Genomic DNA, 26,387 nt, shown 5'->3' on the forward strand with positions numbered 1-26,387 from the left:
CCCCACAATAAGTTGCCCCGGGTTCGAATCCTTGTGATGGCTGGTCGATACGAATTTCGCACCCCGGATAGCACCGACTACAGTGCTGACGTGAAATATCCTCAGTGGTAGGATGGATCACGGGTTCCTTTGCCGTCAGGGTAACCGTGAGAGGTTTTCGTGGCTTTCCTCTCCATGTAACGCAAATCCGAGTTAGTTCTATCAATAGGTCCACCACGAAGGCAAATTTTTCTCACTATTTGATTCAGGAATTCCCTAGTCTTCTGGATTGGATTCAGAATTACAAGACTACGGAGTTGATCATCGATAGTCGTTAGTCAAAAATTGGGTCGGCTGTTCAACGACTGTTAGAAGTATCACGATTTTCAGCACTTCAAGGGATAATCAGTTTTCAAGTAGAAAGTTTTATTGTCAAATATTTAAGTGGTAATATTGTTCGAAAAAATAAAGTTGTTTTACGAAATGTCGTTCTTATATTTTTATTGGCAATTAAATGAAAACATGATTAAAAAACACTGCCTAGTTTCTGAAACTAGAAGTTGATAACAAGTGAAAAAACTGACAATTTTCCTCTCACGATTGTCAGATTTATGCAAAAATTTTAGTAAATATTATGGGACAATATATTATGGTAAAAAGCCAATACAATAAACCCTGTTTTAAATAGTAGAGAAAAATCTCCAGCTGAAGTTGGAGAAGTTGGCAGCTCTGTAAGTGTTGTTTTATTTTTATATTATAACTGTCGCTGAACATCCGACAGAATAGCCGACAGCAGTAATTTTGAACCCAATCCAGAAGATCCTTTGTCTTCTGGGTGTCTTCAAGTATTAGGAGAAATTTTGCTTTTGCGGAGGACTTCTTCATGTAACTTGTGTTACGTGGAGTGGAAAACCACGAAACCCTCCCACAGTTAGGCTGACGGTAAGGGAGGTCTAACCTCTGATCCGTCTACCAGTGAAGATATTTTACCTCAGTCTTTGGTGCGAGCAGGTTTGCGTAATTCGCATTGACCAGCCATCGCTGGGATTCGATCCCGGTTCTTCTCATTGGAAGGCGAATGCCCTTGAACCACCACAACTCTCTGTCAGTGTTAGTTCTTTTTTTAATTATTATTATTATTAAGTTAATAACCTTAAAACCTCTAGTAGACCACCAATGTTTGACCAATGCAGAATTATTTCCGCTGATCTTGCGATCATGTAACAACACCAGGTTGAAGCATAAAAAGTACCATTTTGAAAAAATTGTTTAGAATTCACGCCATTGTTGGAATTTTATTTTATTCAATTCTCAACTACTCATTCGTAACTATCACTATATTTTAACTCTAACAATGAATGCTATTTCTTTAGATTGTTATTTAAAAGCAGTGCTCTCTAGCTATACAAACTGAAAGAAATAATTGAGGAAATTTTGCTATTTAGAATCTTTATTGATTAATAACGGGATTTCGTTCGTCGCCAGTTTTTAAAGTCTTAATCGCACTGTAGTGCTCAAGCTAATTTAAAAATGTCCTATGTGACACTTTAGCTTTGCAAAATATTCTTAATTCCCAATCAAAACATTATATTTTCGCAAACGCGACTGTCTCTTTGTTTCTCCGAATAAAATTAAACTAAAGAAATTACCACAAATACTAAACTAAAACATGTTTATTTCATTAAAATAATTATTTTTTTCTTTCTAAAATGTATGTACGGGACAAACATGGCGCTCTGATTATCTCCTCAGTGAAATAATGTTTATGTTTCTTTCTATATCTTCGCATGATGTCGAAATGAGGGAGGAGTTAGCAGACTTTAGTTTCTATTTTCTCAATTCTGACTTTTGAAGTCAACAAGTTAATTGAATGCGCATTGCAATTGTTATATGAGTACAGTTTCTCTCTTCTCATTTCGGCATAATTGTTATCTTTTCAAAGAAAAATCTCTTCAGAGCTGTCATTAATAAAACTCAGTCTCATTTGGCGTCTCTTCTGATTTATTCTACGTGTTTCGCATTCGAAGAGATTTTGAGTGGACCCGATTTATTCAAGTATTGTTTTAGCGAGATTTATTCTTTTCGCCATATTTAGGATTTTTCTCGTTCTGCGGTTTAAATTTTTATATCAAATCAATGATGTTTAATAACGATGAGACAATGTGTCAAACAATAAAAAAAATTTCTTTATGCTGCTGGATCGAATTTCAATTAAAAGAATAAAATTTTATGAAATAACTCGTATATTTTAGAAATAGCGTTTATTATTGTCAAAACCGAAAATCAAAAAAGACTTTGCCGAATTTTGTCTTTCTTTTTATTTATTTATTTAGTTAAGTAATTTATTTTTATTAACGTATGCACTGGTTCTGTGAGCAAGCATCAAATATATAAATTCATTGAGATAATTACAAAGTAACTAATAATGTGTAATAATTTTGTTTACGTGAAGAACTATGTCTAACACTCTAGTTTACGTGAAGAACTTCGTCTAATACTCTAATTTATGTGAATAACTTCGTCTAATAATCTAATTCTTGTGCAGAACTTCGTCTAATACTCTACTAATTTACGTGAAGAACTTCGTCTAATAATTTAATTTAAGTAAAGAACTTTAGTCCAATATTCTAGTTTACTTGTTTATAGTTTACGTGAAGAGCACCAGTTTCAAAATGGCGTGCATTTTGTCTTCGTTGTATATATCACTTCTAATTTAGTTAAGAATCTACGATATTTCAATAATTGTGGTGAATATTAGATTTATTCTAGCAGTCAACACTATTTTGATGGCGAATTCTTCTAATTCTAGAAAAAAATTGCATTGATTTGAGAAGAAAAGAAATTAAGGTTCTTCGTTGTAAATATGTTGAGTATTTTCCCTTTTAAAAATTAATAACTCAAATACGTAACGAAGACTTTATAATTATGCAGTAAAACGAGTAGGAGAAATGCACGAAAAAAAGTTTGCAATCGTAGTTGTTGGTGTAATCGATGATGAAACGCGCGCAATTTAAATATTAATGAAATTATGTATTATTAATGCACTTTTTTTTAAAGTTTTTAGCGCGTGTTCCATCAATTGATGCGATGATAATGAACTTAAAGAGTAAATTTTTTTCCTTCACTGATACTACAGATACTGCAATCCCGAAATTTCTAAATCTTGAAACTTCTCAACAAGTTGATAAGTTTTTTTAAAACATATTTTGAACTTTTTAATTGTTGTAGTGGATAAGATTATTTTAAATTAAATGTTAGACAAATTAAATATTAGACCAATACTTTAAATGCTCAGGATAGCCGGGAGAAGTTGGCAGGGTTCTAATTTAATTTGGGCTCTCATTGTTTCAATGTTCACGAATCTTGGCTCAATAATGGTGGGTGGGTAATGTTGGGTCAGCGTATACACTGCCTTACCAAAGGTGAAGAATCGTTTTTTTTTTTTTTTTTTTTTTTTTTTTTTAAATTTTCAAGTTTTTAATTAATTTTTTAAAAGCAGGGTATATTGCTCTTATGGCAATATAAATTTACATTTCCTCACATCCTATGTTCTTGAAAAATCACTGAAAGATTTTTTTTTTTTTTTTTTGTCGTTATAATTTTTTTTGCTATTAATTATTTTCTGTAACCTATGTTAAATCCAAGTATCCTCGTAAATCCTAGTATCATATTCAGGATTTTTCAAAGAGCAACAATACTTATAAAGCCATGGACATACAACAATGCCAATTTATCACATCAAAATGCAGCGCAATTATTTTTTTCTTCTTGTAAAATGTGAAAATAGAAATATATATTTATATTTCCTCCCATAGCATTTGCTTGAAAAATCACTGAAAGACGTGTTTTTAGGCGACGTTATAACTTTTTTTGCTATTAATTATTTTCTGTAACGATCTTATCTTAAGTCCTAGTATCAATATTCAGGTATCCTAGTATCATTTCATATCCTAGTATCATTTCATATACAACTATTGAAAGCTACGATCATAGCCAATTAACGCATTAAAATACGACGAATTTTTTTTATTTGTTAAATCTTTCTTTTAAGATGTAAAAGCCAACATTTTATTTCCTTCTCGGGCTGTCATTTTAATAATAGCTGATTTTTTTAAATACTTTTCATTTCTGTCTAAAAATTACCACTTTAGACAGACAATTCAGCAGTGACATTATGAATTCCATTCACGATTCCATCTTTCGTTCTATTCTAATTACGAGCAACAAAAACATTCTGCATGCTTTCTGACAGACCCTTTTTACTCTCCGCTTTTTCCTTAACAAGTGTGTCACCCTGGCCGAAATAAATAAATAAAAATAAAATTAAAAAAGAAAATACATATTGGGGTGTGGGGGGCCAAAAAGGGGGGTCGCTTTAGATATTCCATCCGCATCACCGGCATTGGTGTATTATGTGAAATGTTGCTCCAAGGTTGACACGATCACGGCTTTTTCAATACAGACGATGGCATAGAGGAGGGGGTACATCACATTTCCCTGCCCCCTGATATGTTGTAATGGTTTTGATCGGGCATTTTTATAAATGCCTCTTTGTTAACTTTCGATGAGGGTGAAGCGACTCGACTTTAATGCGGATTAAGGACTGTTTTTGTTTATTTTTTTTTTCGTTTTTAGTGGTTGATGGTTAAGGATGTTGTTTGGTTGAGTTTCGCCACCTTCACAAAAACAAGGTAGCGATAATAATTCGTGGAATTGTTGTCATTTTTATTTGTTAAATAAATTGGAATTTTAAACTGCACTTTTATTACTATTTATGTTACTGTCGGATACAAGAACCGACGGAATTAAACATGAGAGGACTGAAGGAAGTAGAAGATCAAGAAGTTTCATTTGGTAGACGATTTAATAAAGAACTATTTACATATATATACAAAACATCTAACTATTAACATTTTCTTTCAGACAAGTTATTACTACCGCTCATATCTGTTCTATTTACAATTGAGACTGATGCCACTCAAAATATAAAAACATAAAGCTCTTACCGTAGATGGCGCTACAGTTACCGTAAATAACTGAAAGGAATAGAATGTCTACATTCACCGGCTGATGTCAACAATCACACAGTCGCTTTGGTGAATGTCCGAAATATTTGTAATATCCGAGTATGTATTAATTTATTCATTGGTATTATTATATTTAATCGATATTTTAATGTCTGCTGACAATAGATTAGGAGAAACATCAGTGTTCGAAACAAATGTATATCGAGCAGTGGCACTGAACCTTAAAGAAATATCTGTATAGGGCAGGGCCGGATTAACCTATAGGCACACTAGGCACGTGCCTAGGGCCTACGAAATTCAGTGGTCTACGAAAAACCTGGGAGAAAAAAATTTGTTGACAAAAATAATTTAGCTTTAAAAACAACAAGTGTATTTTGCACAAAATTATGAAGATAGAAATAAAAATATAATATGTTTCGGTAATAAATTATTTTGCAGAATCTTATGATCTAATATATTACTTTTTTGCGATTTTTGGATTAAACGAAATCTTGTATTATGCTGTCGAATTCCAAACTACGCAAATTTTAGCATATATTTTGAATAGAGGGGAGGAGTGGGGGAAGAAGGGGAGGGCCCAAAAACGACTATGCCTAGGGCCTACGAAAGGTATAATCCGGCTCTGGTATAGGGTCAACCTGACAAATGTATACCGGGCAGTGGCACTGAACCTTAAAAAAAATCAGTATAGGGTATACCGGACAAATGTATACCGGGCAGTGGTACTCAATCTTAAAAAAACATCAGTGTAGGGTATACCGGACAAATGTATGCCGGACAGTGGCTGAGCCTTAAAAAAAACATCAGTATAGGGTATACCGGAATAATATATACCGGGCAGTAGCACTGAACTTTAAAAAAAACTTCAGTATAGGTTATACCAGGCAAGTATACCGGACAATGGCACTTAACTAGACCTAGTATATATTTCTCACATTTACCAGGCGACTATGTGATTGTCAACAGTCACCGGTAGAAGTCAACAACCACAGATTGCTGTCATTCAATTTAACATATACTTATTTTGAATTCAATATTCGTATTTACAATATCAGTAATTACGATAAAAATAATTGATTAATTCGTACTCCTAAAAATATATGCTAATGTATATTTTAGAATAATATATGCTAAAATAAAGGAAATATTATTTTCAGAATAAGATATTCATCGGACAAAAGTAATGATAAAAACATAAGATAATTGGTAAATCCGGAAGAATTGTCAGCTATGTAATAATTTTTTTGAAAAAAAATTATCTTAAATCCGTTTAGATTTAATAAAGGCTCATATTGTCAGTTTGTGGATGATCCTTCGTTAGAAATCATTTTTTCTTTTCTTTTTTCCTGAAGAAAATCTGGGATAATTCATGTATTTCTGCAAGACCGTAAACGCCTTTATCGCAACACAAAAAAAATTTTCAGAATAAAAATCGTCTCTATTTCCTGGTCGTGAATTTTTAGCTATAGAAACACACCTCTTTTTATGACAGTGATTATTAACTATTATTATCTTTCTTTTCCCTTTAACCACCCTTTCACGAGGTTCCCCCCCGCTCACGGACTGACGGTCCAGCTCTTTTAAAATGCTAATTTTCTTTCTTTCTTTTTTTTTTTTAGTTCTTTCGGTTCATTTATTTTATAAGTTTCATTGGATTCATTTTATTCTTTCTTTCTTTTTTTCTTTTCTTTTTTACCCCGCCTGCTCCATTCAAACCTCTTGACCTTGGTTGTACCTCACCAACAGCCATCTTTTTTCGTTTGTTTACTTTTTTTATTTTTTTTATTCATCTCCTATTTTCACGCTAGGTTTTTATTCGACATAAATGATTACGTTAAAATCAAATTCATTGCCTTATAAACACATCACTCGTTTGCAAAAATTGAATGAAAATTGAATTTTGGCATGAAACAAGTGCCTGAAAATGTTATATATATATATATATATATATATATATATATATATATATATATATATATATAAAATAATTTTATTTGTTTCGTTTAATTTTCTCTGCATTTTATTTCTTCCGCATGCATAACAGTTCTTTGTCTTATATGATTATCGGGCCATGTTTTGTGTGATTATATATTTGTTAACATTTTTTATATTTATTCGTGGTCGAAATCATTGTAAACCAAATTTATAAAATCAAAAATGAAATAGTATAGAGCACACAATTTGGTACCACTTTGTACAAAATGAAATTCACGCTAAAGGAATCTATTTAATTGAAGGATTATTTAAGCGGTGTAGAAATTATACAAATTGTTACAAAGTTAAATTTATGTTTTTATCATAACTTGAAAATTAGGTTTAAAATTTGGCAACTTTGAACTAGTATTACGAATCGAATTATCGAGTACTACATTAATTTTTAAACCTAAATCCCTTTTCGCTGTCATTTAATCAGAAAAAAATTATTGTCTCTTTCAGTCGCTGTACTTGTATGCAAACCTTCAACACTAGGAAGCCATAATTGTTCTTAACTCTTTTCCATAAGTCATCAAAAAATTCGTTTTCCTATTTGAGATCTCAACCAATGAAATGCATCGGACTGTTGCTACCCGTACTAGACAGTGTCCTAGACAATTGAAATGTAAATATCAGAGTTCGGTTCTGAATGTTCTTTTAAAGCCCCGATTAATTTCTTTTATGAAAATCTTCTAGCTTAGAATGTTATAACAGTTTAAATGTCAGTGCTTCAGGGCGAGTACTAGAACTTAAGAGTACTCGAAAGAATTTTTTGTCGTCTTCTTTTTCTGCTGATTGCAGTTGTTGGAAATTAGAAAATGTCCCCAGCAACAGTTTTAGAGTTTCGTTGCTAAGGTGGAATTAAGAATTAGTTTTTCAATTGAATGTTGTAGCCAAAAACAGACATTTTTACGTTTATATAATAATACGTTTATATTATAATCCATTTTATTGACTTACTCCGATTTATAGTTGCTGATATTTATTTCATATTCATATGAGCTTGTTTATGTCTGTTACATTTTGGAAAATGAAAGTTAAAATTTCAGTGAATTCCAAGCTTTGATACATTGTTATTTTTACTAGTTATTTATTTTTTACTAGCTTCCATTTTTTTCAGGTAGCAATTTGAAAATATGTAGGTTAGTGTACTATTTTTTTCTAATTGACAGGAAAAAGATTTATCTATTTGTTTTTCTGCAGGAATTTCACACTAAGAAAAAACTGGAAAAAAAAAATAACAAACAAAAACAAAATTGTACGAAAGTGTTTTGCAAATTATATTGAATTTAGAATGGTGGATAGAGTAAAGAAAATATCCCTACACAAAGAGATAAATTTCAGATAAATATTTGTATTTAGCTTCGAAATTGCTTACTGCTTACTTTTAATTCCTGCCTTTCCCGTGTACGGTAATTATTATTATATTATTTAGGTAATTAATATAATATTATATTATATTATTTATAATAATATAATATTATATTATTGTAATATAATATTATATTATTTATAATAATATTATATTATAATCCTAAATAATATTAATTAATATTATTTAGGATTTTATTAAAAACAATATATACATTCTTTAAATTTTTGGCCTAAGTGAACAATGAAGCACCATTAATAAGTCCTTCAGGGGACCCATGTTAATCGTCGAACAAATAATAAAGAGAGGGTCTAAAATGAAAATTAAGCAAATGAATTGAAATTAATTGCAAAAATAATAAATTCAATTACGTAATACCATTGTTGATTTGATACTTAATATTGTTGATGTTGAAAATAATAGAGGAACAAAAAAAAAAAAACGGTAAATAATGACTTTGTGGGGACTTTTTTGCTGAATTTGTCTTCGTCGAGCACTTTTTTGTTGGAGCTAATCCTCATTTGCGTCACATGGAGACGAAATCTCCCACGGTTAGCCTGACAGCAAGGGCACTCTAACTCATGATATGTCTACCACATTTTACGTCAGCACTGTGGTCAGTGTGAGCCTCTGCTAATATCGTAGAACATCTATCACTATTTTACTTTTATTAGGAAACTGAGACTGTAATTCATCTACATTTTTTGAATAAATCTACTGTATGAAAAAGACAATTAATTACTTTAATATGATTTGTATTAAATTATTACGATTTACATTACTTTAATGTGTCTAAAATTTACATTCCATATCTAATTTTTTTTTTCTTTTTGTAAAGACACTTAAAAAATTCATAAACTTAGAAACCTTTTTTTCGGAATATATTCGAAACCCGCATGTATATAGCCTTTGGCACTTGGAAGAAAAGATTCTGTGGTCATGAGTTCAGAAACAGATCTAATGTTTCACAAATCAGTGGCAAATGATTTTTAACATTGCCCGGGGAAAGTGTAAAAAAGCTCCCTTCTAATTGTCTTGCCTTCCCCCCTCTTAACCAAGGCCATAATTTTGCAAGCGAGAAGAGGGGGATCTGCTTTCTGACCCCTGAAGCCATGAAAATGAGCATATTAGTTCAATGTCCCCACCCCTTCACAATTTAGCTAAAGAGGGACGATCTGCTGAGGTTTTAACATTTACACCCTCCCACTTTTTGTGGCATCAGGTTGAAAAGGGGACTGCTTCATGAGTCATCACATTTTTTTTTCTTCTAAAAAATATGTATTTTTCTATTTCTAGTAAGTGTCAAACTAATGTTTTTTTGTTTGTCGGTTGCAGCTTTAAAAAAATTAATTAATAAAAACTGCATTAATATTCTACGATAGATTCTACGAAACATGCCTGCCGAACTCCTGATTGACAAGATAGAGTTTTTTTTTATTTTGAAAATGGTAGCATAATGTATGCGTTTATACATTTATCTTGTGTAACAAAATTGATTCGTAATGATTTTGGCCTCCACTGCATATAAATAATTTAAAATATACTAATATCCCAACAATATTCATTAAAAGTATCTAAGTGTTGTGTACGTTTTAACCATCAAAAAACTGCTTAACTTCGACATTCGGACTTTTTTTTTTATTACGAATAGGATGAATTTTTTCTTCGTCGTTTTATAATTAATAATCTAACATTAGGTTGAATGTTTGACAGTATCTAGTTGTCTTGGAGATGCAAAATTTATTTAAATATTTCTATTTAATATTAATAAAGCACTTTTAAAAATGTTGAAAATAGTTATTCGAGAAACATTTACTTTATTAAGCAGTTCAGTTAATTTATTTTGATTTGAAAAGCATAATATGAAATAGTATTACATTTTTTGTATGTCCTTTTCATAATTTTCCATTATTGTTGTTAAAAAAATTATATTTTTTAAGAAATTTTTCATTTCTCACTTTTTGGCATATTACTTAGTAAATAATGGATTATTGATTTGATCTAAATACAGTTACAGAATTTTAAAATGTTAAATTTTCGGAAGCCTATTATACCTGCTGGGGAACTGCAAGGTTCCCTAGTGTTCCGGAGAATACAATTTGGGAACCGTCGTTAAACTATGTGGTATCTAATTAAAATTTAACTAAAAACTGCAATTATAGCTTACACTTCAATCCAAAAAAATTACACATTTGTAATTTTTAGATATAATCCAAATATAATCACTTAAATAGTTATCAATTTCTGACTAAATTGAAAAACATCTCACAAGTTCTGTAACTTTTTTTTTCCCTAATTGAACGCTGTGACTATTTGAATTTAAACTGACATGCGACGATCTGTTCACAATTTTTTTTTTCTTTTTTGGAATGAACCAGAATTTAAAAATAAAGTTATAACTTTCACAGCCTGGTTGGTAGGGCACTGTTGCCCATGTCCAAGAGGGGGTGGGTTCGATCCCCGTCGATCGAAGACTCCCTGTGTGGTGACAGATGCACGTTAAATCTGTGGAGTCACAAAGTCCTCTATGTTCCCATAACAAATCAATACCTCTGTGGGTACTGATTCAATAGTTTCCTTGTCTTCTGGATTGGCTCAAAATTACAAGGCTACGGAGTTGAACATTAGTAGTCGTAAACCCAAAATCGGGCGGCTGCTCAACGACGGTTATAAAATAAAATAAAACACTTGTCCCCGATGTTTGATTATTTTGTCTTTTTTGCATCAATCATTTACAAATATACATATCCCCTGTTGCGTCGTACTATGAGTCCAAGAGAGTATTCGTACGCCATGATATTGTATTTGCTATTATTTTTCTTATTTCTACTATAGCAAACTCATCTAGCTGCATCTATTCAACAAATCTAAGACACGTATTTCACACACAGTTATTTCGCTACTATTTTAAATATTTTAGTATGCCGGGATTTGTAGGTTGGCATTATTGTTATTTGTTGTTTTATTTACTCTATTAACAAACGAACGTTAAATTCGAATTCCGTTCGTTTTCGTTATAGGCCGCTAGTTTATTCCAAATCTCGGTCCCTGATTTCCTTCGAAATCCAGGCTGTTTCCATCTTAAACCGCATCATTCATCTTCGAAATTCCTTTTCTGTCTTACGAAACGTCAAAATAAAAGCATAAAAAATGGAAAAGAAGAAGGCTCAATAACAAGAACGTTAAAAAAATAAATATATAAATAAAATAAGTAAATTTTTGTTGTGTGATTTTTCTGGTTTCTTCCAAATAATTCTAGGAATTTTCCCTCTTTCCCAGGCTAGGAAATAAGTCCTTTTCGCTAATTGAGCGCGAGTTCTTTGGTAGGGGGCGGAGATGTGCGAGTATTTATTTCTACAGAGGGGTTGTTTATAGACTCAATCCCCGCCCCTGTAGCCCCATTCTTCATCGTGGCCCTTAGTCGGGGCCCATTATTTCTCATTCATCACAATGAGGTGACTTGAGTTAATGGGTAATAACAATATCCGAGAATAAATAGATAATGATACCATTTAACTAAGTTTAGTTTAGAGTAAGTTGTTGGAAATACAATATTATCATTAGCTTTCGAATAAATTTTAGATTAAGATTTTATGTATCAAAGTTGAAGGTTTCTTCAACCTTAAAGAATTAAAGGAAACATTTGGAAAAAAAAAATCTCTGTAATTTTAACACTAAACATATCAACACTTAGTACATAGCTATTTCTACCATAGCTGGTCAAATAACCAGACTTTATGCTTCTTGATTGAATGCATAAAATATGGATGTTAGGAAGGAAGTAAGCTTAAAAAATTTATGATAATTAAACAAAATTGTATATTACTAATTTTTATGCATTATATACACAAAGAATAAGAGTTTTTAATTCATTTTTTTACATATACAGGATGTTTCCATCGTACATTTTCCGCAAACATATTTCTAATCTATATTGTATAAAACGCTAATACGTATGTATCAATAAAAACGATGATATTTCTTTTCTCGCGTTGGCAACAGTTTTCATTTTTAATTGATATGCTTCGGCGCGCAAGAGCACGTAGTGAGCATCATATGGCTAATCTATATTATATTAAACGCTAATACGTTTTAATTGATAGGCTTCGGCGCGCAAGAGTACGTAGTGAGCATATCATATGTCTAATCGGGTGAATTGGGTATACTATAGCCTACGTCACATGTTGTGTTATTCCTACTAAATTTAACCCATGAACGGCATTTTCTGCGAGCCTAACTTCAAGCCACAAATAAACAAACGAAGTGTTTGATCGTTTAAATAGCTGCTCGCCAGATTTTATTGCATTATAAAGAAAAGTAATTGATATTCGATTTTTGATTAATAATTGATTTATGTGGATAGTGGCATTTATGTGGATAGTGGCATAGAATTTAGCATTGCGTCATGGTAAATGTTATTCCTACTAAGTGGAAGTAGTTGCGTTTTTTTTTTAATATTATACCCAATTCTCACCGAATTATCAAAAAAATTCTCACAAAATTATCTTCATCGAAGCCGATGCTTTACATCCGGCGTTCTGTACTATTTCATATCGTTTTACAACACATGGTTTTAGCCCTCTGGTGGGAAAGACTTTAAAACAAAACTTACAACAGTTACTTTTCTCAACAACTGAAATTTAGAATAGTGTGATTAAGAAAAATATGTGAACTGTTTGCAATTTCACATTAATATTGAAATGCATAGGTTTAGAATTTTCTACAGTTAAAGTTTTCGGAACTTCAGTGTTCAAAAAAGTATACAAAAGCTAGACGTTAAGAACGTATCCAATGCGCGAGCAAAGCGAGCATCGGATTGCGAAGCAATCCGAAAAGAACTGCGTAAGCTGTTCCGGGGATTGGCGAGCGCAAGCGAGCAGGTGGCGAAGCCTCCTAGTTATTTTTATTTCTATAATTATTATAATTATAAGAATTATAATTATTCTTATAATTAATATTACTTCTTCTAAGAACTTGTGCTGTCTTGATTGCTTCGGCATTTTTCTGGGTAAAAACTAACAGTTACATAGAAATGAAGTAAAGCTATCAAAATAAAATATTAGCTACTTTCCAAAACATTTAGTTTTTGTCACTTTTTCTTCCACAAAAATTCCTATCTGAGATTTTAGGTACTTTCTTGATATTTGAATTCACAGCTGTTCTGATTGAACTAACTACGCAACAGTCTTTGCAGAAATGTGCAACTCATCGAATGCAATACATTGAACACGCATTACATTGTAATTTCTGATCCGATAACGTGAATTTTGAATTGAATGTGATTTTCTACCACTTCTTCTAGTTCTAACATTTAAACATACAAACTGTTGCGTTACGTCCGCGAAGATCGAGTTCAGACGCTTGAAGTAACGTTTGAAATATGACGTTGAATTAATCTAATTAATTTTAGGACAAGATTATTATTTTTTCATTAAAAAAAAAATAACAGTTTTATAAAAGTTATTAGTGGTGATAAAATTGTTTCATAATTTGTCTACTACTGAAAAAGCTTTAAATGGGTATGGTGGACATGCACGTATTGTTTTCACCAGTTAAAAACAAAGAATGATATGATTGTTCAACCAGAAAAATGAAATGACTAGTTTTTCCCCGCTTAAAATAATTCTTCTGAAAAATTTTCACCGAAAACGAGAGTAACTTGCAGCTATAAAAGTTGTCAAAAGCTAGAGAAATTTCGAATTGTGCGTGGCATATTGTTTACAGTTTTTTTTTTTTTTTTTTTTCATATAAGACATAATGATGTAGAATCGTAAACAAATGTCAGTTCTTTTGATCTATGTGCTGCCATCTATTGGTTAATTTAACAAAAATATTTATAGTTTTTGTTATTTACAGTAATTATTTTCTTCGATCGTAAATTAATTATTTTATTTTATTATTATTTTATTATTTTCAATTAACTGAACAGTCTCATTTTGTTTCATTACGTAAAAGAATTTATTTTCGATGCTTATTTGGCAGTTAAATATTTTTTTTCTAATTTTCTCTTTTGCAAAATGTTACGAATTTCTAAAATGTTATTACTATACAGTTTTGCTTGTTAAAAAGAACATTTTCACGTTATTTATTTATTTTTTAAAAAAAAGGCCTCCAATGTTTAAATGTTATTTATAAAAAAAAATTCATCTCAATCCAGACCATTTTATTTCTGAAAGAAACAATTTTAATAGCGTCAAATATTTCTTTCCAGTGGGCGTTTCTATAAAACTTGAAGATCGATCTATCAAGTTTGCCTGTCCTCTATGCGTCTTCAGATTGTTCCTTGATCCCACCTTTTCCTTATTCTCTTTCTCTCTCTCTGACATTTCTTTATACTTTTTTTTTTTCAACAACTCCGAATTATTTTTCTTCAATCAGAACACTTTAACTATATATTTTTAGATATCTATATATTTGTGGCTATCTCATATTTTTATTGATCAATATATTTTATTCTCTTTTGATATTTTTTTTATCTGAATTTGTATAATTAAATTTTAAGATTGAATCTTAAATTATTGCCGCATCGAAAGCATTAAATAATTTGAAAAATATAAACTCAAGTATAAGTTAATTTGAATTACTAATTTATTTAGTCAATTGAATTAACAATTTATTTAGTCAATTGAATTAACAATTTATTTAGTCAATTGAATTAACAATTTATTAAGTTAATTGAATTAACGATTTGGATGTAATAATTATGATCACGTATTGGCAATTGGTTATTTCAATTTCAAATGAATGATTTCACTGACAAAGATTGGTAATACAACAACGAGTCTTTAGATGTCAATATTTACTATATGATAATTTCTAGGTCATTTAATTTAGTTTAAAAGATGATCTGATGGCGTATTTCGAATAGACATACGTAATTATAATTAGCACTTTTTTTTATTTTTGATCAGGCGTACTTGTTTACTATGATTAGCTATATTTATTCCCTACTATCTTACGATCTTTAACACTAGAACAGTAAGACTTTGGACTAACTGCAATTGGAGGTCAATTTGTACACAGGAAATAGATGTCGTTCTAAAGTAAATGATTTTTTAATATATGAATACTGTTGAAGTAAGGGTTATCAAAGATTAATTTTTTTCTTCCATTTATTATTCTTGGAATTGCAATATAAAAGTATTATGATATATTTTATAACATACTATTTTTTCGTTGGAGCACAAGTTACACGAATCAGTGATCAGGGGCCCACTTGAATTTGATTATTTTTTACATTTAGTTACACACGACACATTACAAAACATCTACGGAATTACGGGGTAGTAACTAACTGGGGTCGAGAGCTTGGTCTTAGCTAATGAAAATAAACGTAGAGCCAGTCGAAAATTTTCTGGGTTTAAAAGGAAAATCTCTACGATTCAAGTTAATGACAAACTGATATTGTAAGAAATTATAAACATACGATCTATTATTGAGTCCTTTCAATAATTTTCATGAGAAAGCTTAGTTTGAAATAAGCTTCTCAAATGTTTTTCGTATGAGCCTTTTGTTTGTTTTTTTGCGCTAAAAAACATGTTTGAAATAAGCTTCATATGTTTTTTCTGTGAGCTTTATGTATTTTTGGACTATAAATATATTTAGAATAAGCTTCTCGTATGTTTTTCTATGAGCCCTTTGTTTTTTTAGACTAAAAATACGTTTAAATTAAGCTTCTCGAGTTTTTTCCATGACGCTTTTGTTTTTAGGGTAAAAATATGTTTGAAATAAGCTTCTCATATATTTTTCCATGAGCCCTTTGTATTTTAAGACTAAAAATAAGCTTCTCATTCGTTTTTTCTATGAGCTTTTTGTATTTTTAGTCTAAAAATATGGTTAGAATAAGTTTCTCATATGTTTTTTTATGTGCCCTTTGTTTTTTTAGTCTAAAAATATGTTAAAAATAAGCTTCTCATATGTTTTTTTCTATGACGCTTTTGTTTTTTCAGGTAAAAATGTTTGAAATAAGCTTCATATGCTTATATTTATTTTTCTCTCTTTCTTTCTAGATGCATGTGGTTTATCTGATGTTGCCCATATCGAAAGTCTCCAAGAAAAGTCACAGTGTGCACTGGAGGAGTACTGTAGGACACAGTATCCCAACCAACCGACCAGATTTGGTAAACTTTTACTTCGTTTGCCCTCTCTGAGAACTGTAAGCTCACAAGTGATCGAACAAATATTTTTTGTGAGATTAGTGGGCAAAACACCGATAGAGACACTAATACGGGACATGCTGTTGTCCGGTAGTTCGTTCAACTGGCCGTATATGCCGCTCCAGTGACCCATGGATGGGGGTCACCCGGAATTCATGGGGGCTCCCGATCAGAGGTTGCTAATGTGTATGGCTGCCGCTCTGATGCCTCAGCAGCTTTGTGGCGTTACTCCTAAAAGGTAGCATTAGAGGCGAAGCCGGCCCGCTGCTGAACTGACGACGTCTTCTTGAAGTAACAATTAAGACGAAACTTAATAAAAAAAGTGACACGCCTCTTCCATTATTGTTCAATATCGATAATTATCATAAACAAGTTCATAATTTGACTGCTTCTATTAAATTTTAAACTTTTTACCGACATCCGAAAATTGGATCTGGATGATTTTTAGTACCAGTATGAAGTAAAAAAAATTTATTATGAAATTGACAAACCAATTTGCTGCAAACGTAATGCAATTGTAATAGTTTTATTGTATTGACTTACCGTCACGAGAAAATCTCCTGCAGGAAGCTGAATCCTGTAATTAGAAATAAAACTAGCTGTAAAATCATTTTATTTTCAGCTTGTTTTTGTTAGTTTTTTTAAATATCCGTGGCATCCCTTACATCCGTGGGTAATCCGTGACATTATAACTCACTTAACTCTTTGCACTCCGACTGTTGTTTAAACTAATAGAAGAACTAAATCATTTAAAATACATAAAACAGTATTTTTTTAAAATTAAATTTGTAAAATTCTTATAATAATGTGGTTAATAGTTATTAAGGTATACAATTTTTCAATTTTAGAGTGTTGACTGTTGATGACTCCTCGAGTACAAAGGGTTAAAACCTCTTATGGCCACTATTTTTAAAACTCAAGCGATAATTAAAAATAAAAGGGTTTTACTTTTCCTAATTATAACCTATTTAATTCCCTCCAACTACTACGGAATGGAAGTCATGGAAACATCGTTTAATAAATCATGGAATCACGGATATTTTACTTCTCCCAAAAAAAGCTTGAACTGTAGTAGTTAAATACCAGTGTTTCCGCATTTCCGAGTGAGGCATCATTTGGAAATTTATCTCGTGACGGTCTGTCCTTACCATGATATTTGTTCTTTAGATAAACTTCTGCAAGTTTTCTTTGTTTAGTTTTCAAAAATTCTCATTATAATTATTAAATTTTAATATTAAGGTACAAAATTTGCTTATAACTTTTTTTTAGTTTATCGAAAAGTAACCAATACAACTTTAAGCAAATTTGCTTATTCAATTTTTAGCTTTCTAAACCAATCTTAATATCTTCAAAAGATATCGATATCTGATACAAGGATATTCATGAACCGGTTCAGATCATTGTTAGACGAATTTATACATCTGTATGACTCCACAAATATTTCATGATTGTTCAGTATTACATGAAGTTATCACTTGTTCTGTACAAAATCATAAAGGCTATATAAATATTTGGCCATTGTTAAATGAATTTTAAAGTTTCATTCAAATCTCTTACAGTTTTCTTCATGGTCAAAATGGTATTTTTGAACTTTCTTTTATTTCAAAAATTCTAATATCTCATGCTCATACTAAGAAAGTGCGAAAAGTTTTATTTTAGTGATAGTGTACTAAAGCAGAATTTTATGAAATTTTTATAAAACTTTTATCAGAAAATCTGATTAAAATATTAACCTTTTACAGCTCTTTCAACAGTTAAAAAAATGCAATCTATATTTTAAAGTATATATATTTTATCTATAGAAATCTATATCTTAATGAAAGATTTTTGGTTTAAAAGATTTGACTCAAAATTATTTTATAAACCAGAAAAAAAAATTAATTCAAAAGCTCATATGAAGCGCTACTTCATTCTCGAATTGAAACTTTTTATTTTATAACAGACGTTGAACAGCCGATCTAATTCTGAGTTTACGACTATCAATGTTCAGCTCCGTAGTCTCGTAATTTTGAACCCAACCCGGAAAACAAAGGAACTCTTGGATCAAGCATTGGGTCACACTGCATTTGCGGAGGACTTTTTTGGTGTAACTAATCCGCATTTGCGTAGAAGGGAGCGGAAAATCTCCCACGGTTAACCCGACTTTAAAGGGGATTCTAATCCGTGATCCGTCTACCACTGAAGATATTTTACGTCAGCACTGTGGTCGATGTCAGTCGGGAGGAGAGTTCGTATCAACCAAGCCACTATTGGGATTCGAACTCTGGTTACATCATTGGGAGGCGAACACTTTCCTGAGCCACAGCGGTTCCTTATTGAGTCTTTGTAAACGTTGCAAATATAACAAAATTTCTGTGCGTTTTAGTTTTTAGTACTCTACAACTTTTTAAAATTTTATGCACAAAGGCAGTGCAGCTTTCATTGCTGTTTTTGAAATACAAATCTTTCACTTTTTGAAAATATCAAAAATAAATTAATTAATACTAGGAAATAATAAATTTTAAAACGTGTAATAAATTATCAAATTTCAAATTATTTTATTTCTTAAAGGAAATTAAAAAAAAAAGCAGTTTCTTCAATTTTTTAAATGTAGAAGAATCAAAACCGTCAGACCATGTATTTAGAATACTAATTAATTAAACAAAAATATTTATGAGTTGTGCGCGAAGTTAGATTATTATTTACCATTTTCCATGAAGTAAACTTTAAGAATTCATTTAGAATGTTTTTATTAGTTTTCATGTGCTCTATGTTGCCATGTTTTATATTTTCGCTTAATCAAAGTCGATGTTGTAAAGTTAAAAAAATGTTTTTGTGCAATATTTAAAATATGAAGAAATGACATATTTTTAATGTAACATATTTTGCTCTTTATACGTATATTGAATTTATAGAATAAATTGTCGTCTGTTATTCTTCTAGTTTATGACATAAAGATGTTTTAATAAATATTGATCTGAATGTATATTCAATGCCTCTAAGTTAGATAATTATATATTTTTTTAATTTCAGTTCATGGCAATTAAGTTTTTTTCAAAATGTTTTTCTTTTCATTTTACAACGATCGCAATTTTTGTTTAATAACACGGTTTAAAGGTTTTTTTTTTTTTTTTTCGAATTCACAGCAGCTCACGTTCACGTCTGTCTGTACGTTCTAAAGTAGCTGCGCATGCCCACGATCTGATTCCTCAAAACTGCGCATGCTCAGTTACACCTGAAAGATCAGTGTAACTGAGAATGTCAGAAAACTTTAAAACAGAATGTTTTTTTTTTTTTTTTTGGTCAATATAATGGAAAACATTTAATTATCACTTTATATCTAGTTGCCATTATGTAAACTCCAATATTTATTTTAATTTCATTTCTTTCATGTTGCTTATAGAAACAATCTTGTACATCTGTGGAAACAATCACACTGTACAAAATATTCAATAAATGTATAATACATTGTACAGCCAAATATCAGTGATTATAAAATATTGATTAAAAGACTTGTCCATTTTAATTATAGATGAGATCATCATCATTATAACTCTGGCATAAAATCATGTACTATAATTATTTTTAAAAAAAAGTTTAAACTACCACGTGATAGGTATTTAATTCTGTTTGTCGACTCAGCTTATTTATGTAATTAAACAACTGATTTGACGTTGACTTTCATTAGTTTCTATTTTCAATAAATAATATACTGCAATAAACAATAATTTGGCTGAATTAGGTCATTTAACATACTATTTTAACGGGATAGTACTGCCCTGACTTCTATTAATCACGCGTACTTCTTTCAAAACATTAAAAAATAGAATCCCATGTTTGAATTAATGAAATTTAAATGTAAAAAATGCTTCGTAAAATAATTATTTGCATTTTTTGTTAATACGAAAAAAAAAATCATTCGAATTGTTTTTTCGTGATTTTACTGTAATTATTGATATTTCGTTATAATAGGCATTGTCATTACGTTTTATTACATGTATGACCCAGAGTTGATGTTTTTGTTTTTTTAAAGGACAAAATACTAAGGGTAAAACATTTTAACGTTACCTTATTATTTCACTCAATTTTACCCTATTACCCATTTCAAGATGAAAGATTTTTCTAATTGTACCTTTCTAAAGAGGTCTGATTTAAAATAATTTTGGTGTTTCAGCTGTGTTTAATGACTTAACGCATTAAGTTTCAAAGTATCTTGAAGTTTTAAATTATCTTGGTTACTTTATTCAATGCATGTTAAATTCAACTAGCACTTTTTGATCAAACATTCATGTTACATCATGAATATTCATTAAATGTATGTGAATAGTTACATTGCTTTCATTATGCCCTGTAAATATACCATTACCTTTAAAATATATGTAATTATGAACAAACTAACGGACAATATACTTAAAAGTTCACAGAGACTAGCCAGAATTGTTCATACTACTTAAATGTTCTTTCATAATTTGCTGGTTTTCATTAATAAATTTTCAAATAATTTCCTTGGTTATTGTAAAAGACAATTTAAAATTCTTTTTGCTCTGTTAACATTCAAATTTTTTCTCTTTTATATTCCATGATTTTCAACTTCAACCATCTTCTCAATTTTTCATTTCCGTAATTGTTTAGGCCTATTATATTGACTTAAAGTACAACGAGTGTCCCAAAAATTACAAATGTTTTTAAAAATCAATTTAAAGAAAAATAGAAATGTATGTTTTGTTACATTTTGCTAATGAAACCAGTTATTTAGTCTAACCAAGTTTAATAATCATTTACAAAATCCATCAACAAATAGCGTATGCAACCGTACAAAAAATATTAAACAATTTGAAAATAACTGCCATTTGAACCTACAGCATCATTTTAAATAAGAATAAAAGTAGCTAAACGGCTGTGCAAATGTTACGGTTGGAATGGTCTGATATACAACAGAAAATATAGTATTTACAATCTGAAGCTCCACCTGTTGTTGAACGTTTTAACTAATTGTGAAATCAGGTTAAAATAACTCTCGTTTCTAATGCAAATTGTACATTTCTACTTTTTATCTTTCTTTAAATAGTTTTTAAAAATTGTAGGTAGTTTTTGGACACACGGATATGAGTATTCTTTTTTTCATAATTAAAAATTGCCGAGTTTTGATTAAATAGTAAAAATAAATCTAGAGCTTACATGTAATTAATCGATAACGTTGATGTTGAAAATATGACCCCAAATTTCATACTCTTTTCTTGCGGCTTGTTATTGTCTCATAGCACGCTCTAAAGTACGAATTATTTAAAGAATTTAATTATGACTGTTAGCACTTACCTTTAATACTGATATCAATAAATTTCAAATAGTGAAACTTCATTTGTTTTATGTGTTTTCTTTGTTGAATTAAAAGACGCTTATTGAGTATGCTTTAAGAAAAAATATAGGATTGTCATAATTGATAATAATTTAAATTTGAACAAGAACATTTAATTTATTACTACTTTATGGATATCATTATAATGTGAACTTAAATTTGTGTGCAGATTGTTTATAATATTTTCATGAATATAAATATGCCAATAATTTTTTCGCCAAGATAGTAACGCCAAACAACTGAGTTGCCAATTCTTTTTTATTTATTAATTTTAGATACGAATACTTTGTGTTATCTATTTGTCATCTCAAGTAAAATGTACACTTATAAAGAGGTTGAACGAAATGTAAATAAATGAAAATAAATGTAAAATGTTTTTATTTTGGTCTCTTTTTATTCTTTAACACATTTTTATAAACACATTTTAAAGCGACTTGAAGAGGCTGAATGTAGCGTTTATTTACTATGCCCTTATAAGGACTTGTTGCCCTAAATTGGACAAGAAATCCATGTGTATTTAACTCATTGAAATAAAGTTTTCAATCAATTAAATTACATTTAATTCCCGGTTTCCTTTAAGTTGCAAAAATAACCCTATAAATTTTTAGTAGTATGGTTGTGTTGTAGGCTGATTAACAAATCCGGTTCGTAGTCATTGAGAATTCGCAGTGCGAAAGCCTATATGCTTTTTGACTCATTAGAAAATGCACCAATAGTTGCTCAATCAGACTGAATTTGCTTAGGCTTATTACAATAAACTTCTATTGAAGGTATTTACTATTAGCTTTTACTACTTTGGAATTATTTATAATTACCTGAAATAAGTGAGATTAGTTGCGAAATAAGTGATACATCTTCTAATTATCCTATGATATGTGGGCTTATGTTAGCTGAATAAAGTTAATTCGGTTAAAAATTCTGGAAAATTTTTCACCCAGTTCATCGCATTATGAGAAAAGCCAGATTGCAAGCAGCTAAAATATTCAATTAGCCTAAGATTGCTACTAATTGCAAAGAGTCTGATATAACATCAGTCTTCGACAGATACATATATAAATTTTTCCCATGTATACAAAAGACTACGTACTATTTAAACTAGCTTGGAGCATTGCGAGAAAACGGCAGATGTTTGCAAAGAGCCGGATAATCCAATTAGTCTTCGACAGATATGCCAATTCTCTAGCTGGAAACTTTTTCATCTAGCCTGACGCATTGCGTGAAAACGGTGGCTATTTGCAAAGAATCGGATTATTCAATTGGCTTTCGACAGATCTACCTATTTTTCACCTTTTAGACAAAATACTGCGCAAGTTTCAAACTAGCTTGGAGTGGCCCGGGATAGCCTAGTTGGTAGGGCACTGGGCCCATGTGCAAGAGTTTTGCCGAGTCGCGAAGTCCTCCATGTTTCCATAACAAATCAATACCTCTGGGGGTACTGATCCAGTTCCAGATCCTGGAGGTACTGATCCAGGACTGACCTTGTCTTCTGGATCAGTTCAAAATTACAAGGCTACGGTGCTGAACATTAGTAATCGTAAATCCAAAAGTGGGTCGTCTGTTCAACGACGGGTATAAAATAAAATAACACTAGCTAGGAGCATTTGCGAGAAAACTGAAGATGAGGCCGGATTATCTAATTAGTCTTCGAAAGATATACAGATTCTCTACATGGAAACTTCTTCATCTAGCTTGATGCATTGCGTGAAAACAGCTGTTATTATGTCCGCCTTCAACATAGATACCAATTTTTTCACCTGTAGACAAAAAAACTACATTATTTTTCAACTAGCCTGAAGCATTACGAAGCATGTTTGCAAACAGCCGGGATTATTCATTTAGCCTTCTACAGATATACCAATTTTTTCACATGCCTGCAAAATAATGTCGACTTTTCCAACTAGTCTGGTAGATTACAAGAAAGTGGTGGCTGGTAGCAAAGAGAAAGATTTTCCAATTATCCAATAACAAATGTACCAATTCTCTCACTTGCAGACAAATCACGAAAAAACTTCGTCATAACATTTTTAAAAAAAAATTTATCTTGGTTTATTAGAACAGCTAAGATCTCTACATGTAAGATCCGAACATGTGACACAACAAATTTTGATTATATTTTCAAACTGGAGCTCCTTCAACACAACAACTGCCGCAGTTCTTTAACAGTTTTTCCTGTTGACAAATGGAATCCTCTCCAAATTTTGCTGTTAGTAACATATAAATGACTTGTAAATAGTGTCTATGTTATTTTCATCAAATGTTTCATGTTCATGTGTTAAATCTCTGCCTCTGCGCAAAACCTCATTTTTTAAGTTTCGTGTTTGTCCGCCTATATTCGAATATTCTGAGCCACATTTATTTCACCTTCTATTGTTATCATATCAGATGAATCGGCGAGGCTGGTCCAAAGCAAAGACAAAATCCAATATCCAAAACGACCTCTGCAATAATAATTTTTAGTAACTAATGCTGCTTCTTTCAGTAAATTATTTAATTAATTAATTAGATATAAATTTTCACCAAAATGAAATAATTTTTTTTAATAGCATCAAATATTTGCTTTCAGAGCAAATTCAACTTCTGTTTTTTTTTTCTTCTCCCCTCACCAAAAATATGTGGCTGTCCATAAAATGAAAGTGTGTCGCCACAAACCTCAAAACTCCCCTCAGAAATTTGACACTCATCATTCCGCGAAAATGAGGGGGAAAGGGTGGCACATGTGGGGGGGGGTGCAAAAAACGACCCCTATCATTTCGGAGAAAAAGATAACCGGCGAGTAGGGAGTATGTGCAAGTGTTTGAACTTCCAAAGGGACATTATTCAATCTCACACTTGCCCCCCACCCCTTTTCTTTGTGACAGATGAAAAAAAATATGCCCCCTCTTTTGCAAATATGTAACCCGACCCGCGATCTTTTGAGAAGTCCCTTTTGCACCCACTGCTGACATTCCCTCTACACCCCCCCCCCTCGTGGGTTGGGAGTAGGTATGAAAAGGTTTTGGGGGTAACCACCAAACATGAGGGATTGTAAATTAACTCATCGTTTTTCTAGAGCTATATTTTTTAACAGGAAAAAAAGAAAGAAAAATAAAAGAGTAAAATAAAAGAAACGTGGAAAAGTAGTTTGACATTTTTCTGATAGGCCTTTAATTTCAACTCTTAATGTTTATAAATGAAATGGCGAGGGATGGTATGCACTCCTAAAAGTGCTGGGAAATTTATTTTTATTTATTTAATACATGAAATTATTTAATCATAACTACCACCATAACTAATTTTGTAAATTATAACTCAAGTTCACCCAACATTCACATACCTGCCAACTTTTACGCATTTGGCGTAAAATTTTATTTTTACATTTAAAGTGGTAGTAAACATGTACTATTATTTCTTTTATAAACTTATTTTTAAATGATTTTGATCACCACTATTCTTAAAAAAATTAATCATATATATTAATATGTGCTACTGTCACGGTTTACAGCTTAAGCTTTTTCAAATACATCGTATTTTTATGGTTAAAATCGAAATTTTAATTCCATTTTAATACCACTGGGAAAAAGATGGCAGGTATGCATTCATGATGTTTGGGAAAAGGGCCAGCTAGACTAAACAGACCCGAGTCGCCAAAATAATTTTAAAAAGTAAGCGGTAAATAATACAAATTAAATTTTACAAATATTTGGCTATTTTTGCATGACGTAAACTCCTTAAAGTGGTGAACTATATAAGCCTATGAATTATACAGAAATTGTGGTGGATAAAAATCTACTAAATTGAATTTATTAAACTAAGAAGTACAATTGATAAACTACCACTTTAAAATATTTATTTGCTGTCCGGAGCAAGTTGGCATCTCTGGCAAACTCAACGAAATATGCTTTTTATTTGTTAATTTTTATCTCTTTTTAGTAGATATTTGTTTTTAATTAGTCACTACTCTTAACAGCTTTTGGCTAACGTGACTTCTATGTATTTATTTAAAATAAGTAAACATACAATAATCGACTTTAAAAAGTTAAGAGGTAAATAAAAGTAAAAAATGTCTAATTAGTTTGTCTATTTAGTTGTCTATTTAGTTTTATAATCCGTCATAATCATATCATGCTTTTTCATAACTGTCCAACTTTATATAAACAGACTGATCGATGTAGAGTTGATCTCTTTTCACATAATCATCTCTTTACAACATATATTATCATAATTTCCTTTCATGGATGTCCGACTCTGCTTAGAAAAATCACAAATAATTATCAGTCTTAAATAGGCACATGTTTTGGGGAAGACTTCACATGGCGACTCTGTTCGCACCATTTCAAAGATCATGATTGAAGCTAGAAATGGTGTAAATAGCTTTTAGAAGTTCTCTCCCTACGCTGGTTTGTTTAATGCCTTATTTAAATTACATACATTCATATGCACGCTTGTGAGCTCAATATAGGCTTATAAACGTTTTGTCAAGTAGGAGGACGATGAATACATCCACGATTACGGTGGGATTCGAACCTGCTACCTCCACATATTTGTCGGGCAATACCACTGGAACA

The 26,387-nt window shown here is 30.9% G+C and overlaps 1 protein-coding gene across 2 annotated transcripts in view; it reads left to right on the forward strand.

Annotated features, from left to right (window-relative positions):
* LOC107449746 (steroid receptor seven-up, isoforms B/C) overlaps positions 1–18,981 on the forward strand; it is an 80,787-nt gene extending 61,806 nt beyond the window's left edge. Inside the window, exon 3 of one of the 2 annotated variants that reach the window (XM_016065381.4) lies at positions 16,362–18,981. In XM_016065381.4, coding sequence (XP_015920867.1) covers positions 16,362–16,636 — 275 coding nt within the window. In that variant the 3' untranslated portion in view covers positions 16,637–18,981. The remainder of the gene's footprint in view (positions 1–16,361) is intronic. The other variant, XM_071185695.2, reaches the window with a different exon arrangement.
* Positions 18,982–26,387: the final 7,406 nt, after the last annotated feature.

The sequence above is a fragment of the Parasteatoda tepidariorum genome, chromosome 5, assembly GCF_982258835.1.
Source record: "Parasteatoda tepidariorum strain Cologne lab strain chromosome 5, Ptep-v5.0, whole genome shotgun sequence".
Lineage (NCBI taxonomy): Eukaryota > Metazoa > Arthropoda > Arachnida > Araneae > Theridiidae > Parasteatoda > Parasteatoda tepidariorum.